Source organism: Orycteropus afer, unplaced genomic scaffold, assembly GCF_000298275.1.
Source record: "Orycteropus afer afer isolate SDZICR_OR568_19922 unplaced genomic scaffold, OryAfe1.0 scaffold00041, whole genome shotgun sequence".
NCBI lineage: Eukaryota > Metazoa > Chordata > Mammalia > Tubulidentata > Orycteropodidae > Orycteropus > Orycteropus afer.
This window is the reverse complement of record NW_006921628.1, coordinates 7,146,562-7,164,694: the sequence shown is the minus strand read 5'-3', so window position 1 is coordinate 7,164,694 and position 18,133 is coordinate 7,146,562. Positions and strand designations below refer to the sequence as shown.

Below are 18,133 nucleotides of genomic sequence, written 5' to 3'. Positions count from 1 at the left end.
GATAACCATCAAAGAATGTTTCTTTATGTGTGTAAACCTTTTATTGACTTTTTATATTAGTGGTCTCATAAAAATATTTGTCCTTTTGTGATTGACTTATTTCACTCAGCATAATGTCCTTCAGGTTTATCCATGTTGTTAGATGTGTTATGGATTCATCGTTATTCTTTATAATTGCATACATTGTTTGTATGTATCAGTTTGTTACCTATTCTTCTGTTGATGGACACTTAAGTTCTTTACATATTTTTCTATTGTGCTGTAATGAACATGGGTTTACATACATCTGTTCATGTCATAGCTCTTATTTCTCTAGGATGGATACTTACTAGTGGTATCGCTGGATCATATGGTATCTCTACTTCCAACTTTTTAAAGGAAGCATCATACCATCTTCCACAGTAGTTGTACCATTTAAGTCCCACCAGCAGTGTATGAGAGTTCTGGTCTTTCTACACCCTCATCAATATTTGTTGTTTTTTTGGTCATTACTATTGTTGCTGGGGTAAGATGATATCTCATTGTTGTTTTGATTTACATCTCTCTAATTTTCTTCAAGTATGTGTTAGCCCCCTGAATGTTTTCTTTAGTGAAGTTTCTGTTTGCCCATTTTTTAATTAGTTTGTTTGTCTTTTTGTTGTTGCAATATTGAAGTTTTCCATAAATTTGAGAGATTACTTCCTTGTCAGATAGGTGGTTGCCAAATTTTTTTTCCCAGTCTGTAGGTTCTCTTTTTACTCTCTTAGAGAAGTCTTATGATACACTTACGTGTTTAATTTTTAGGAGGTCCCAGTCATCTAGTTTCTCTACTGCTGTTTGTGTATTTTTTAGTTATGTTTGACTATTTGTGTCATAAATTAGGGGCCCTAAGTTTGCCCCTATTTTTTTTTCTTCCAGGATCTTTATAGTTTTAGGTTTTAATTTAGATCTTTGATCTACCTTGAGTTAGTTTTTGTATATGGTGTGAGGTATGGATCCTGTTTCATTTTTCTGCAAATGGATATCTAATTTTTCTAGCACCATTTGCTAAAGCTTTTATCTCTTCCCTGTTTAACAGATTTGAGACCTTTCTCAAAGATCAGCTGTCTATAGATGATGGAGGTACATAGGCTTTTGACAAGCTAAATTTAGGGGCTCAAATTATGTCCTCAGTAGTTGTTCTTTATATCTCTTGGTTCTGCTCTCCTCTATTTGGCCTCCATCATAGGCAGCCTCTTTCTATGAGGCAACACAGATGGTCCCTAGAAGTTCTATATTACTGGCTTTTATATCCTCCATTTAAGAAGGACAGGGATCTTTTTGTTTTCAGGTCCATCTCAGTACCTGAAATAAGGCTTGCCTTCTCTGAGTCAATGATTGTGCCTAAGAGCTTGGGGTAGGAGCCCTGGTGGCTCAGTGATTAAGTGCTCAGCTGGTAACTGAAAGGTCAATGGTTCAAACCCACCAGCTGCTCCATGGAAGAAAGATGAGGCAGTGTGCTTCCATAAAGATTATAGCCCTACATGGTTCAATCATGTTAAGATTAGCCAATGGTTGATTTCCTATATTTCTCTCTCCTTTTCTTTTTATAAGCCCCATTGTACATAGCTTCTTTGAGCCATTTGCTTTTTCTGGAATCAAAATATATTGCATATATATTAACTGCTCAGAATAAACCCTATGCTCAAAAAAAAAAAATTATAGCCTTAGAAACCCTATGGAGTATTTCCACTCTCAGGATATATAGGGTCGCTATGAATTGGAAACAACTCAATAGCCATGAGTTTTGGTAAGGGATCAGGGAACTCTGAGCAGTTTGCTTTGTGTTCTCACGCAAGGGGTGGGAGAGATGACAGCATACCCAGATTGATAGCATACCAGGAATGGAGAGAGTTACTGTCCTAAAATCAAAGTACTGTTAACAAAAGTGATGGGGAAGGAAAGTAAAAATAGCAGATTTCTACCACATTCTGCTTATATGTGCATTTTAATTTTTAAGGTTCTGTTGAGGAATGCAGGCATGAAAGGCCAGAAGACAGTCTTTCTAATCACGGACACTCAGATTAAAGAGGAAGCTTTTCTAGAGGATATTGACAGTGTGCTCAATACTGGAGAAGTGCCAAACATTTTTGCAGCAGATGAAAAGCAAGAAGTGATGGAGGTAAATGCTTTTTAGGTAATGCTACTTGCAGCACAGGAATTTTCTGATCTTAAAACTTTTCCTGTGTTCTTCAGGATAAATATAGCTTGTGGAGAGGAATTTCATACTTAAAAATTTAAGTATTTTAATGAATCATTGTTTAGTGAATTTTAAACTGTTTCTTCCATAGCCAATGACATCACTAGGCTTGATGTCACCCAGGGCAGTAACTCATGGTATGACACCTCACACCCCATGGACTTTCTTCAGTTCCAGACCACATAGAATCCTTAGTAATGCTTATTGTCAGTTTTAACCATAAAATAATAAGTGATAAACATCATTGTAAATTGCTTAAATACTGTGTTTCTTGGATTATATAAATATTAACATCAAAATTGTTTTGTAAAATCTTTCTGCATCAAATTACATTATTAGTAACTGAGCCGAAGCCTTTTTTTAAAATATTTTCTCCTTCTTTTCTTGTAATTACTACTTCATTCTCAAAAAAGCTATTGATATAGGTTGCAAATACTAATTACCACAATATAGTAGCTAAAACACCAGAAAATTTGACAAAATCACAGACTGTGAAAACACCAGTACTAACAAAAACAACTGTGCATACTTGTAGCGAGTGCAGACAAAACCATGTGATTTGAGCTGTCATTGTAATTGGTAATCGTGACAGCTCTGCAGGAAGGCATTAGAAGCTTCAAAAAGTAAATCAGCGTAGAGTTGTAGCCTTGTAGGTATATTGATACATGTAAACTGGGCTTACAAAAAATGTTTTTGTTGTTATAATTAACTACAGGGATATTTTAATAAAAAATAATACATTTCTGATGGAACACTGCACAGAAATGTTATAGACAGTCATGTTATTGTCATTTTCTCTGACAGTGCCATCCAGTATGGTCCACACCCCCTCCATCCCTGTAGTGACACCACTCTCCATAGCAATGAAACAGCATTTTTGTTTTTTAATTTCTTTCTTTGTAATGTTGGCAGTTTGTTTCACCTGTTTGATTTCATTTAGCATGTTCTTTAGATGATTTAGGATTTAAAAATCATGTCTTAGGGCTGCACTGGTTTGAGAGAACATAGAATTTCAACTTACTTGATTAACGTTTATGTTTTGCCACTGGTTAGTTGTTGTTCTTGTTGTTATGTGCTGTAAGTCTTTAAACAGCCTTTATTAAATTTACTTATCTTCCAGTTCTGATACTGGATGATACAAGCCATACTTTGTGATTTAATTAACAAAGAATATAACTGTGAAGGGGCCACCACTGTCAGATGTCCTGTCCTTCAACTCTCACTTCTAGGACCTTCCCACACAAGATCTCTGGTAGTTATTTTCCTTCATGTTCACTACCATAACAACTCTTACTCACAATATATCACTCATGCCTGGATGCTTCATTCTCAGCCTACGCCGATAGCTCTGATACAAAATGGATTCACCCTGGTAGTTCAAGCATCTCATTTTTCTGTGTAATAGGAGCACAGATAATAGTTCTTCCTGCATGCGTTTGCTGTGGTGTACATGTGTCGAGTGAAAGAAACCACTTAAGTAGTGTCTGTCACTTAGGAAAAACCAAAAAATCCAAACTCACTGCTGTTGAGTCAATTTTGACTCATAGTGACCCTTCCTTGAGTTGCTGAGGTGGTATCACTATGGAAATAGATTGTCCAATCTTCCTTCTGAGGAGTGGCTGGTAGGTTTGAACCACTAGCCTTCTGGTTAGCAGTCAAATGCCTTAGGCACTATACCACCAGAGCTCCTGCCACTTAGGAAGCCCTCAGTAAATGGCACCTTGCTAGTTCATTATCTGAGGTGGAGGAGAAGGGGGGGGGAAGGAAAAACCCAACTTCTCTGCTTTTATGTGGGAGATAGAGAGGATGTGGCCAACACTGCTGAAGAATAGCAATTTCTTTTAATTCATAGACATCCCCCACACTGCCCCCCAAGCAGCTCTCCACTTTGGAAATGGGATTTCCTAAACTGTTTTGGTCATTTTAACTATTGTCTGTCACTCTACCACTACACTTTTCCATGGCTTCACTACCTCTTTTTTTATGGTGTGATCCCACAGTGGCCTAAAGGCTTTCTTTCCTTAGTGGGAGTATCAGTATATACACAAGAAAATAGCCATGGTCAGAACTCAGGGGCACTGCAATGTATCCCTGTTTCTGCTTATTTTATGCTGATTTTTAAGAAATAAAAAAGGTATTATGAATAAAAATTCTACTGCTTCCTTTCCATACGCAGTGCACCAGCCTTTGCATTCCACTTTGGAGACCACTTCCCTGGTTGCCTTAATTCATGCCTCTGATAAATATTTTACTTTAAACATCATTCCTCATAACCTCATGGCTTGGCCCTGGCACTGCCCAGAGGGCACCTTTTTAGACACAACACATTTCTCTGACTTCACCATCAGTTCTAGCCTTAGAGCTCCATTTCTATACAACTTTTTCTACTGTTCCATTTGTACTCCTTACAGAATTAAACAGCTGGAATTTCTTTCTCAGATGTAGCATTGACTTCTTATTTTCCACATTTGGTGATCTTTTTTCAGTTCATTTTATTTTTTAATTCATGTTCATGTCTGGGTAATACATCTTTCCTTCCTTTTAAACTCTGCCTTCCCTTCTCTGCCATGAAATTACACTGAGTTTGTTTGCTGTTTCTCTAATTTAGTAACTTCTCCATGTTCTTTCATCCCAGAACCCTGCTCCTAAAGTATGCATGTACACATATACACACACGCACAATTACTCTCTCCCACAGGGAGCTCATCTACTCTAAAAGGTTCAACTATTATTTTTATGTGAATAACTCTTATATTTATATCAGCATCCTGACCCTTTGCTGAAATCCTGTTTTATAGTTGCAACTATTTTTTGGCTTTATCAATTTGAATATCCCATTATTGACTCAAAGTTAATACTGTTTGAAGCTAATTTCATAGGCTGACATTGATTATAATAATCATAACTTGAAAAGTCCTATAAATAGTCTGTTTCCAATTTTCTATGAATAGAGCTGTCATATAATGGAAAGCATAGAAGAAATTCTCTTAGAAGCACATTCATTGTAGTAGCAACTGAAATGATGATCATCATGACCACTCCCTGTATTTACTATTTGAAACATTTAAAATCTATTTATAAGATAATTTATTGGCTATGAAGGCTTTTATGTTCTGGGTAAGGAGAAAGGTAAGCTATAAAATAAAAGGTAATCAGTACTCAACAGTCACCTATGTGGCACGAAGTATTTTAAATGTTCATATGAATAACTCATTTCATCATCAGCAACCCTCTGATGTGTAGGTACTCTTTTGCCCATTTTACATTTACATAGAATTTGAGGAAGCTAAATTACAGAAAGTTTAAGTAACTTTGCACCAAGGCCACCCAGGTAGTAAGTGGCAAGGAGGGATTTGAACTCAAGATGTTTGTTTCCCAAATACATAAAAATCTTTTCCACAGCCTACATTGGTGACTAGTGACTAGGGTCTTAAAAAGCTTTCAAGTGGCTGTCTAAGATGCAGCTAATGGTTTCCTATTGTCAGAAGCGAAGAAGAGTGTGAAAGAAACCAAAAGCATTTGGAAGCAATCAACCCTAGGACATGATGGCCCTTGAGACTAGAAGAACTAGATGGTGCCTGGCTACCAATGCCAACCACTCGGGAAAGGATCAAAACTGGAGATCCTGGATAGAGTGGAAGGAAAATCATGGAACTAATCCAAAAACACAATAATGACTAGAATTACTGGTCAGATGGACTCTGGTGAGACCCCCAATTCTATGGCCCTGGGATACACTTCAGGCCTGGAATAAAACTCACTCCCAGGGCCTGGCTCTCAACTCAATAATAAATAAGATGTACACGCAGACTGCTCAACCCAGGATGACTCACCCACATACTCTATGGAGATGCATCCCTTGGAGCAGTCGACCACAGGGCACCAGTGGGGCAACATTGACACAAAGGAAATACAGGACACACAGCAGTAGATAACTATGAGGGGCATGTGGGGTGGTGACTGGGAAGGGAGGGGAGGAGAGTGTGTTAGGATTGGGGATGGTAATTGAGGAGTGAAACCAAATGTACATGAAATGTTGAATGTAAAACAAACTCTGCTCTGTAAACTTGCACCTAAAGCACAGTTTAAAAAAAAAAAGTTTTATTTCCCAAGTCGTTGATATAGATGCCTTTCTCATATAGATATATACAAAGAAAGAAAATGAAAAGTGATCTATAATTTTATTGCCAGACACCCCTGTTAACATTTTTATATATACAAATATTATAAGTATAATGTTAGAGAATTCAAACAGTGTAAGAATGTCAAAATGACAAAAAAGAATATCCAAAATGAAAAATAAAAGCCTTCTTCTCATGTTCTCCTGTAAGTGTATCTTGCTGAAAGAAATGACTATTAATAGTTCTTTTGGAGGGCTTCCATGAAAAGTTATATATGTACTCATACATATACAGTTATATATTTATTTAATTTAACAAAGAGACTCATATTAGGTATACTGTTGTACGACTTGGTTTTTTTCCATTTATTTTATGCTGCTGATCTTGCAATACCACATATATAGATAAACCTCATTATTTTTAACAATTGTATAAAATTCCAACATATGGATGCTTTATAATATTTTTAACCAGTACCTTAACTGATTGACACTTTAATTGGTTACATTTTTTCCTCTTAAAACATATTGTTGAATTATGTTTAACATATATATTGAATGTATATCTTAGTGAACTTTTTGTGAGTATCTCTGTGGGTGTATTTTTGGCAGATATCTGTTTTAAAATGATATAGAGTTGGGAGCTCTGGTAGCATAGTGGCTAAGACACTTGCCTGCTAACCAGAAGGCTGGCGGTTCAAACCCACCAGCCACTCCTCGGAAGGAAGGTTGGGCAATCTACTTCTGTAGTGATACTGCCTCGGAAACCCAAGGAGGGGTCACTATGAGTCGGGGCCGACTCGACGGCACATAACAACAACAACAACAACAATTATAGAGTTAGAAGAAGTCTTCTAAGTACAAACTATATCAAAGCCATTATATTGATATAAAACATTTTTAAATATATTTACAAGAAGAGTAGTAAAAACTTCTTAATATTCCAGTATCCATTAATCTCACTATCAACTTATCTCTTCATGACGCTTTTATTTTCTGATATTCCCTAGGGTGTTCGTCCAGTAGCCCAGGCTGGCAGTAAACATGATGAACTTAGTCCCTTAGCCCTGTTTGCTTTCTTTGTGAATCGCTGCAAGGATAATCTGCATGTTGTAGTGGCCTTTAGCCCCATTGGAGATGCCTTTCGAAATCGCTTACGGCAGTTCCCATCCCTCATCAATTGCTGTACTATTGACTGGTTTCAGGTTTGTAATTTTCTTCTTCTTCTTCTTCTTTTTTTTTTTTGCAACTAACTCTTTTATAGTTTTATTGAAATCTTATGTAAGCTCCACTGATATAAAGTAGCTCAGTGGCACAGTGGGCAAGGCATTTGGCTACTAACTTAATGACTATATCATAATCGACTCAATGGTGGTAGATTAATAAACATTCAGTAAATGTTTCTTGACTACTTACTATAATAACAGGCATGATGTTCAGCACCACAGACTGATGAGACATGATCCCTGCAAAGAGCTCATACTTCAGTCTGGAAGACAGATAAACCAGTCAGAAAATCAACAGTCATAGTTATAGAAAAGAGCAAAAATCTCGGTGTACAAAGGGTGTGTATATATACATATATATATATATGTATATATATATATACACACATATATATATATGTATATATATATATATACACATATATATATATATATATGAAGACAATAAATCTTTGAAGTATGAAGATGAATTAGCTATATATGTGCAAAGGCTGTGAAGAGCACGGCTCATTTGGGCAGCTGCAAATAATATAGCTGGCTGGCAATGAGGAAGACAGGAGACAAGGGAGAGCTTTGGATAGATGCCAGGTTATAAAGAGATTCTGTAAGATGTGCTTAGATATTTGGTTTTATCCCAAAGGTATTATGGAATATTAACATATTTTTAGCTAATCTATATTTTAGGAAAAAGCCTCATGGAGGCTGTGTGGTAGATAAATTGGACAGGGGCAAAACAAGAGGCATGGATTTTAGTTATGCCAGCAGCTCATGGTGAAGGCTATCACCTCACTTAACCTTAAGGCAAATTGCCATTGCCTGTATAAGACCATCAAACATTTATTCCATTGAGAATAATGGCTCATGATGCCTCCTATTGTTTTATGCCCAGTAGAAAGTGGACTGTAGGTTGACCCTGGATAATTTCTTTTTAAAATAAATTTCTGATACTAATTGGTTTTATTCTCTTTTGCCTACTTGTTATCAATTGGATGTTTGATTAACAAATTCTGCCAATTTGAAAGTTACATATGTATTTACCTAGTGGATGTTTGCATATTAATACAATAAAAGCTATGTGGAATTGGTTTCCACAAAGCTATGGTTTTGGTTTATGCAAACTACATCTCAATATTACTTCTTTTAAATAACCAAATGAGAAAACCTGTCCCACTGTAAGTTTACTTTTTGTGAAACCTTATAAAAACAGTTCTACTACTGCTAGATACCTTTTTCATAACCATAAGACTTTCCGTTCTGTTATAAGTGAATCATACTTGTTGGGGGAAATTAGAAAAAGAGGGATGCAGAAGTTGCAAATAGACAAAGGAGGTTAAGTGGACAATAAAGAGGAAAAAAGATTATACCGTAAAGCACTGGAGAGATAGAGCCTATGTCATAGAGGCCAAAGGCATTGTTTGGGGTTTGAGTTTGTGAAACTCAGGAAGTGAGTGTAAAACCCTGTGTATCTCACAATCAGAAAGGCATTGACTTTTTGTACAGATCTCCAGTCTCCAAAGTAGGGTGTAAACTTACCGGGGATGCCAAAACCATTCAGAGAACAAAAGAAGGCATTATTGGAATATTTTTGTATGAAATAGGAATATTATAAGAGTCATATGCGATGACCAAGTGGGTTTTATTCCATGAATGCATGAATGATTCAACATTAGAAAATAATCATCAGTAGAACAAAGGAAAAGAACCACATGATCATCTCTATGGATGCAGAAAAAGCATGTGATAAAATCCAACATCCTTTCTTGATGAAAACCCTGAAGAAGATTGAAATAGAGGGAAAATACTCAATATGATTCAGAGTGTATATGAGAAGCCAACAGCCAACATTATCCTTAATGGAGAAGGACTGAAAGCTTTCTCCTTGAAACAGGAAACAAGACAAGTGTGCTTGCTCTCACTACTTCTACTCAATACTGTATTAGAAATCATTGCCAGAGCAGTAAGACATAAATAAATAAATAAATAGAAAGCATCCAGCTTGGAAAAGAAGTAGTAAAATTATCTCTATTTGTGGATGATATAATCCTATATATAGAAAATTCCAGAGAGTCCACAAGACAACTTTAGAACTAATTTAGGAATTTAGCAAAGTTGCAGGGTACAAGGTCCAAACCAAACTCACTGCCATCAAGTCATGCCCAATCCATAGGGATCTCCATTGGTTTTCTAATGCTGTAAAACTTTACGGAAGCAGACTGGCCCATCTTTCTTCCATGGAGCAAATGGTGGGTTTGAAGCACTGACCTTTAGGTTAGCAGCCAAATGCTTTAACCCTACTACACCACAGAGCTACTTGGGTACATGGTCAGAAAACAAAAGTCAGTTGGGTTTCTACACACCAGCAATGAGAAATCTGAAAAGCAAATGAGGGAAATAATTCTACTTCTAGTAGAATCTAAGAGAATAAAATGCCTAGGAAAAAATCTAACTAGGGACCTGAAAGAGTTGTACAATGAAAACTATAATATATATATATATATAAACAATATATATATATAATAAACAATAAGCTGCTGAAAAAGCTTAAAGAAGACAGAAATAAATTGAAAGATCTTCCATGTTCATGAATTAGAACCCTTTATATTGTTAAGATGTCAATATTACCCAAAGCAATCTATAGATTCAATGCAATCATGGTCAAAATTCCAACAGCCTTTGTTACAGTAATAGAAAAACCAATCCTGAACTTTATATGGAATGGCAAGAGGCCCCATATAGCTAAAATGTTGAAAATGAAGAAAAAAGTAGGAGGATTCACACATTCTGATTTTAAAACATACTATACAGCTACATAAATCAAAACAACCTGGTACTGGTATAACAGGAGACACATAGACCAATGGAATAGAATTCACAGTCCAGAAATAAATCCATACATCTGTCATTAATTATTTTTTGATAAGGGTGCAAAATCCATTCTAAATGTGGAGAGAAGAGGTGGTACTGGGAAAACTGAACTTCCACAAGCAGAAAATTGAAACAGTATCTTCGCCTTATACTAAGCCAAAAACAAATTCAAAATGGATTAAGGATCTAAAAGTGCAAACTAAAGCCATAAAATTCTTAGAAGAACAAGCAGGGACAATACTGTCAGGCCTAGCTTTCAACAAGGGATTATCTAACATAACAACAAAAGCACAAACAGCAGAAGACAAAATAAATCAGTGAGACCTCATGAAAATTAAAAACTTTGGTTCATCAAAAGACTTTACCAAAAAAAGTGAAATGACAAGCTACGAACTGGGAGAATATCTTTGGAAACCATACATCTGATGAGTCTAATAACCAGTATACATATATAAAACTTCAACAGCTTAACAACAAAAAGACAACCCAATCGTAAAACGGACAAAGGACTTGAATAGACATTTCACCAATGAGGACATTCAAAAGGCCACCAACATGAAAAGATACTTAGCATCAGACATCAGATAAATGCGAATAAAAACCACAATGAGATACCATTACACTCCTACTAGGATAGCCAACATTGGGGAGGGGTACAGAAAATAGCAAATGTTGCCGAGGATATGGGGAAATTGAAACTCTTATCCATTGCTGGTAGAAATGAAAAATGATACAGCCATTGTGGAAAACAGTATGGTGATTCCTCAAAAAACTAAAAATAGAACTACTACCATATGACCCAGCAATTCCACTCCTAGTTATATCCAAAAAAAACGTGAAAGCAAAGACTCAGAAAGAGACTTGTACACAGTGTTCATTATAGCACTATTCACAACAGCCAAAAGGTGGAAACAGCCTAAATGCCCATCAAAAGATGAATGCAAAAACAGAGTATGGTACATAGGTAAAATGGAATGGTACTTAGCCAGAGAAAGTTTTGATACATGCTTCACTGTGGATGGAACTTGACGACATTATGCTGTGCAAAACAAGTCAGTCACAAAAAGACAAATATTATGTGACCTCACTTACATATGAAAAATAACGAATTATTAGAATGTTGTATTAAATATTTTAGATGGATTGACATTGACACCCTTACTCAGTTTGTATGTCAAATAGCCACATGTGATCGATGGTATACAAGATGCCTTAAGGGATTCCTATAATGAACTGAAAATGGAATACATAACACAAGCATAAAAGGGTAGTAAGAGAATGGCATAAACTAGCAGGAGCTAACTTGAGCTCTTTGACAGCCACGTCATGAGACAAAAACAATGAATAGTTAACAAGATCAGATGAGGTGTTGGTAAAAAAATAATTTAAGAAAGCTATTTGGAATATGGATTTACATCAACTGTTTAAACAATAAACCTTACCATCAAGGTGTGTCATCTCTTGTAACACTAGCTTATGATGGCAAGGGAGATACTAGTTTGGTTAACTATCCAATATCCATTTTCTTTCCCTCCATCTTTGCTCATGGAGGAATCAAAATCAGAATTCTGATTTTGTGTGGGAAATCACTTTATGTACCACAGGAGTTGATTTATGGTTGATCTACGTTAATAATGATACTTTTATTCCTTTTGCTAGCTACTGGTTTATTCATGAGCCTGTGCAAAGCCCATTCCTTGGCAATGGGTCCTGAGGCCAAGTCTTCTGGGGGGCTTTGAGGAAGTTTGCTTCACTTCAACAAGAGTCACGTGGTAGAAAAAGGGCCTTTTCTGTCAGCCTTGTCATTTGAGAACGTGATGCCCCAAGCACACATACTTTTCTTTTAAAGAAAAAATATATAATTTTCTTTTGTTTTTGTTGAGAATATAAAGCAGTAATCTTGCATCTTGATGGGGCAAGCCCAAGAGTAAAATAAAGTGCACTGAGAATGGTGGAGCAAAAACATGGGGAGAACTTGGGTCCTTAGATATGGTTGAGCTTCTACATTAAGCAACCTTGCAAATACCCTACTTCTAGACTAAACCAAAAAAAAAAAAAAAAGAAACCATACTCACTGCTATTGAGTCGATTCTGACTCAAAGTGACCCCTTTTGGTTTCTGAGGCGGTAAATCTTTAGGAAGTAGGTTGCCCAGTCTTCCTTCCGTGGAACAGCAAATTCCAAGGCCAAGAAGCAGGAGCACACTTGAGATATTCCAGGAAAAGCAGAGGAATTCTTCCACTGAGATGGAGAAGAGTGAAGAAGCATCAGAGTTCTGGGGAAGAGAATCAGAAGTTCAGCTTTGGACATTACAATAAGTTAAGAATTGTGATGGGCTACTACTAACAGAAACCCAAAGTAAACACATAAAGTTTTTTCCTCTCATATAGAAAAAATATGAAGGTAAGCAGACTGGGGCTCTTGTGGAGTAACAAAGTCATCAGAATTCCAGATTCTTTCTATTTTTATTCTTCTTAGCATGTGGTTTCCATTCTCAAAATTACTTTATGGTTCAGGGTGGCCACTGGGGCTCCAGTTTTTACTTCCATGTCTCAGGCAGGAAGTAAAAGAATGGAGGGAGGGCAAAAAGTACACATACCAGTTCTGTAACCCTCTTTAAGAGCCTTCTTTGCAGTCCCCACCTAACATCTGCTTATATGTCATCAGCCACTCTGAATTGCAAGGGAGTCTAGGAAATTTAGTCTGTTAGTTGGGTATATTGCTATCTAGAATAAAATTAGAATTCTAAGGAAGAAAAGACTAATAGATATTGAGTAAGCAACTAGCAATCTCTGCCACTATCATGAGAAATTTGGGATTCCAGTTAGACGTTCACATGTTGAAGAGTTGGGAGAGGAGTGAAATGTATCTTTGATATGCAAAATATCATGGATCCTACCTTTATGTTGTATATTGTCTTAGTTTTAGTGTATAAAAATATTTATTAAGTCTTTCATAGATTTACTTATGACCTTTGTCCTCCTAGTTCTATTATTGGAGAAAATTGTGTTAAGTTTCCTAACCCCAAATTCTTGTCCTATAGGAAGATATTAACTTATATAGCTGAAGTGGGACCACCTGTCTTAAATTTCATATTAAATTTTTCTTTTTCTTATTTTTAGCCATGGCCTGAAGATGCCCTTGAACTTGTAGCTGTAAAATTCTTGGAAACACTAGAGCTCACTGAAGTTGAACGACAAGAGGTAGTTCCAATCTGTAAACACTTTCACACCTCCATTGTGGATCTTTCAGAAAGGTTAATATTAATCAATTTTAATGACAATTATATCTTGCATTTTAAAGCCAAAATTTTAATATGATTTCTATGTCTTCTGAGTCTTTCCAGACATTTAATTAGTTAAGAGCCTCAGCCTGCAAGTAAGAGAAAGCTGCTTGTTCTAGCTTTAACAAAAGGAAGAGTTTATTATGAAAATAGGGCCCTGTGTGGCACCAACAGTTTACTGCTAAGACTACTACACACACACATGCACATGTAAGTGATGATGTCTCATGGCAACAAACAGTTGACATCTAACTTAAAGGCTGGCAGTTTGAACCCACCCAGCAGCACCTTGGAAGAAAGCCCTGACAATGTACTCCTGCAAAGATTACAGCCAAGAAAACCCTATGGATCAGTTCTACTCTGTAGCACATGGAGTCATCATTAGTCAGTTCATGGTTTTTTCATTATAAAGACATAGGCATATCTCACAAAGCTGAAGGGAAGAAATAAAGCTAGATCTCAGAAGTGACCGGAAGCAGGAATTAGAAAGCCAACCAGAAACCCAGAAATGTTTCTCATCTCTGCTTCTCTCTGGGCATCTCCTTTCTTTTTTCCCTTTGCAAACTAACTTTTCTACTTCACAGAGAGTGATGAGGAAACTGGCTGCCAGTCGGCTCTTAAGTTTACATATGGTAGTTTCAGCTATAGGCAGAGACTGTCTGGCTGTTTTTAGCTCCCTATTATGAATTTCTAGGAAAAAAAAAATGTGATTAGCTTGTTTGTGTCCACTACCCATCCCTAGTCCCATCAGCTGTGGGCAGGTGGCAGGTTTCACAGGCCAAACATTGCTGCCAGGGCATTGGATGGCAGTTCTCAGAGAGGGTAGTTGGTTGGTGGACTACAGATACCCAAAAGTGTTTGTTCATCTTTCAAATCCTCATCTCAAAAGTGTGAAGCCAAAATACTCATGGTATATTCTCTATCTAGAGTCATACAGCCAGCCAGCACAGTTGACTTGGACACTGGTAGACCCTACCCTACATACTTGCCATGAGACATCATCACTTCCATTGCTTCCATGTGCACATGTGTGTAGTAGTCATATTTCTGGCCATTTTCCATTCAGCTAACATATGGATCTGTGCAAGGCATGATGACTCATGCTTGCTACCTTATCTCCAATTCCCTGTCTTATACTTGTGTAGCATACACAATGTCTTGGGCCCCTTATAGGGTGTGATCCTCCTGACTTATGAAATATATAAAAAGGTATCTATCTATCTTGTTTTAGTTCACTTTGGATAGACATCTTTGTTGATTTGTACTTTTAAAATACAATCTCATTGTTGTTTGATTTTTTTAGACAAAAAATTTGGATGTGGTTTATGGATAGACTTCTAGAGTTTTGTGAAGTTCACATATTTGGCAGCTTCTAATAAAAATCAATATTTATTCTTATATATTTGCTGTTAAAATGTTATATTGAATGTCACTTTGTGAAACCCATTGTTATTTACCTTTCTTTTAGGTTCTTGCGAGAGTTAGGACGACATAACTATGTTACCGCCACTTCTTATCTTGAACTTATTGCTTCATTTCGACAGCTTTTGACTAAAAAGCGACAAGCTGTCATGAATGCGAAACAACAATATACAAATGGACTTGACAAATTAGCTTTTGCTGAATCCCAGGTAAATTTGATTAGCTGCTCAAAATGGCAATATATAATAGGAAATAAAAGATACAGAAATAACAATAGCTATAAGTTACTGAGATTATATTGTGTGCCAGACACTGGGCTATGTACTTAACCTGCATCCTTTCATTATTCCTCATAAAAACTCCAGGACATAGACACTTTTATGACTGTCCTTTTACAGATGAGGAAAATGAGTTTTAGAGAAGCTGAATGTTGTCTAGACCACACAGATTCAAATACATCTTGTTATATTTTTAATTAATATTGTGATATTTGAGAGAATGTAACTTCAGGTTGACTTTTTATAATTACCATTGGTTAAATATAAGTTTTTATTTATTTATTTTATATATGTATGACTTCAGTAATAACAACATTTATTAGCATTAAAAAAAAAAAAAACCAAACTCACTGCCATTGAGTCAAACCCAACTCATAGCGACCCCTCCTTGAGTTTCCTAGGAGATGTCTCTACGGAAGTAGATTGCCCAAGCTTCCTCCTGAGGAGTGGTTGGAGGGTTTGAACTGCCAGCCTTCTGGTTAGTAGTCAAATGTTTTAGGCACTATGCTACCAGTGCTCCTTTATTAGCATTAGCTCAGTATAAATTACAAATGTTTGGGCAGTTTGTCTTTGCGTAGTACATCATGCAAAGAGTATCATAGGTATACCCTGAGCTGCCACTTTCTTTTGTATTTGCATTTATTCTGTGGTCATTGTGGGAGCTCTGGAGGTGCAATACCTAAGGCATTTGACTGCTAACCAGAAGGCTGGCAGTTCAAACCCACCAGCTGCTCCTTGGAAGAAAGATTGAGCAATCTACTTCCGTGGTGATATTGCCTGGGAAACCCAAGGAGGGGTTGCTATGAGTTGGAAAAATGACTGACAGCAGTGAGGTGGTTTTTTTTTTTTTTTTTAATGGTAACTGCAATCTTTCATTGCCCTGTCACATACTCAGAGAAGATAAATTCTTTTGTAAAGAAAACTGGCCAAACTCCAGTCTTGTTGATCATGCAGAGAACTATAAGGAAAAGTTAATATTTTCTAGTCCCAACACTTTATAGCACATTAAGGTTCTATGTTCTGTTTTTTGTTTCCATAGCTATTGCAGCTATGACAATAGCTTAATGACAAACTGTCTATTTAGGTTGGTGAAATGCAATTGGAGCTTGTCCAGTTACAGCCCAAATTGGAGGAAGCTAAAATTGAGAATGCACATATGATGCAGGTAGAGTATCCTGAAAAAAAAAATTTTTTTTTATGTTAAAACCAAATCCAACCCACTGCATTGAATTGATTCTGACTCACAGTGACCCCCCCATCAGGATTACAAAGCTGTAAATCTCATGGAAGCAGACTGCTGCACCTTTCTTCCTCAGAGCAGCTGTTGGGTTCAAATCTCCAACCTTTTGGTTAGCAGCCTAATGCCTTAACCACGGTGCCATCAGAACTCTTTATTGATGCCAAAAGACAACTGGAATATGTAAAAAGTTAGCCTTGAAAATAAGACTTAATTTTGATTTTAAGGTCTTTCTCATTTCTATTGATTGGCTATCTTACTAACTCCCTTGTGGGTTCTGTCATTTTTGAGGGCACGTGGGAAACCCATTACCAAATTGGGTCACATGTATTTACATTTCTTCTCATTCTTTCCTGAATGCTTCTACACTTCAAAATGTTGTGTTTGACTCTTCAAGTTTTCAAATATTCCTTTTGTCTCTGAGATTGAGAAAGGAATGGGATGCTTAAGGAATTACCCTTAGTTTTTCTTTCTTTAGATTATTGAGGTAGAGTCTGCACAAGTAGAAGCAAAAAGACAGTTTGTAAAATTTGATGAAGAGATAGCCAGTGGAAAGGCTGAAGAAGCTCAAGTTCTGAAAAACGAGTGTGAAAGTGACTTAGCTGAGGCGATTCCAGCCTTGGAAGCAGCTCTGTCTGCATTGGATACGCTAAAGGCAAGTACTTGAATTATCGGCTTTATGTTTCATAAACAAAACAAAACTTTGTACAGGTACTTGGTTAATTAGATGTGGTTTTTTTTCAGTGGATGGCATTATGCTGATTTTTCTTTTCCTCAGCGAAATTAAATGCAACTTGTCTCTTAGCAGTTCTTCCTTGATATATTGCAATTTTTATATTTTTGCTTTTCATATTTTATTTATATTCAGGATATTCCAATGGGAATGGGGTAAAGGGTCTCTGAGAGACTAAAATGATCTGTAGATAGACTCGGAGGCATACCATTCTGCAACCTTCTTGCCATGTATGTACAGAAAAATTCTAGTCGTTTTTCAATACAGCGGTTGGTAGCACCTGTCTGCATTACACGATATTGTGCCTTCAGACAATATTGAGCCAACCTCACCTAATAGGAGAGGAGACACAGCTTCTTTTGACTAGGGAGGCTCAAGCAGTGTGCTGGTTTGAGATACTCCGATCCTATTCTTTGCCTTGTTCCCTAACTAGTGCCATAACTTTCATGTGAGGGGCCTGACAAGGCTGTGAATTCAATCTATGGTTTATTCAGCATCTCACAGAATCAAACTGTCTGGTTTTCAGTTACATCAGCCCTGTAGTTGTAACACAAGAGATTATTTTAGAACATTTATGGAGACTTCCTAGTTCTTGGACCAGGAATTTAAAAACCGAGCTTATTGTTTTCTTCTTTTATGTTTTTTGGCACATTTAATGTTCAATCTTCTACCCACGAGCATGGGATGTTCTTCCGTTTATGTAGATCTCTTATGGTTTCTTGAAGTAGTTTTTTATAGTTTTCTTTGTAGAG

At 36.6% G+C, this 18,133-nt stretch overlaps 1 protein-coding gene across 1 annotated transcript in view; it reads left to right on the top strand.

Moving 5' to 3' along the window:
- The window catches only part of DNAH12 (dynein axonemal heavy chain 12), a 313,213-nt gene that overhangs the window by 184,316 nt on the left and 110,764 nt on the right, over window positions 1-18,133 (top strand). Inside the window, exons 43-48 of the mRNA XM_042780465.1 lie at window positions 1,979-2,140; window positions 7,349-7,543; window positions 13,551-13,684; window positions 15,180-15,342; window positions 16,496-16,576; window positions 17,127-17,303. Of these exons, the coding sequence (XP_042636399.1) occupies window positions 1,979-2,140; window positions 7,349-7,543; window positions 13,551-13,684; window positions 15,180-15,342; window positions 16,496-16,576; window positions 17,127-17,303 (912 nt within the window). The remainder of the gene's footprint in view (window positions 1-1,978; window positions 2,141-7,348; window positions 7,544-13,550; window positions 13,685-15,179; window positions 15,343-16,495; window positions 16,577-17,126; window positions 17,304-18,133) is intronic.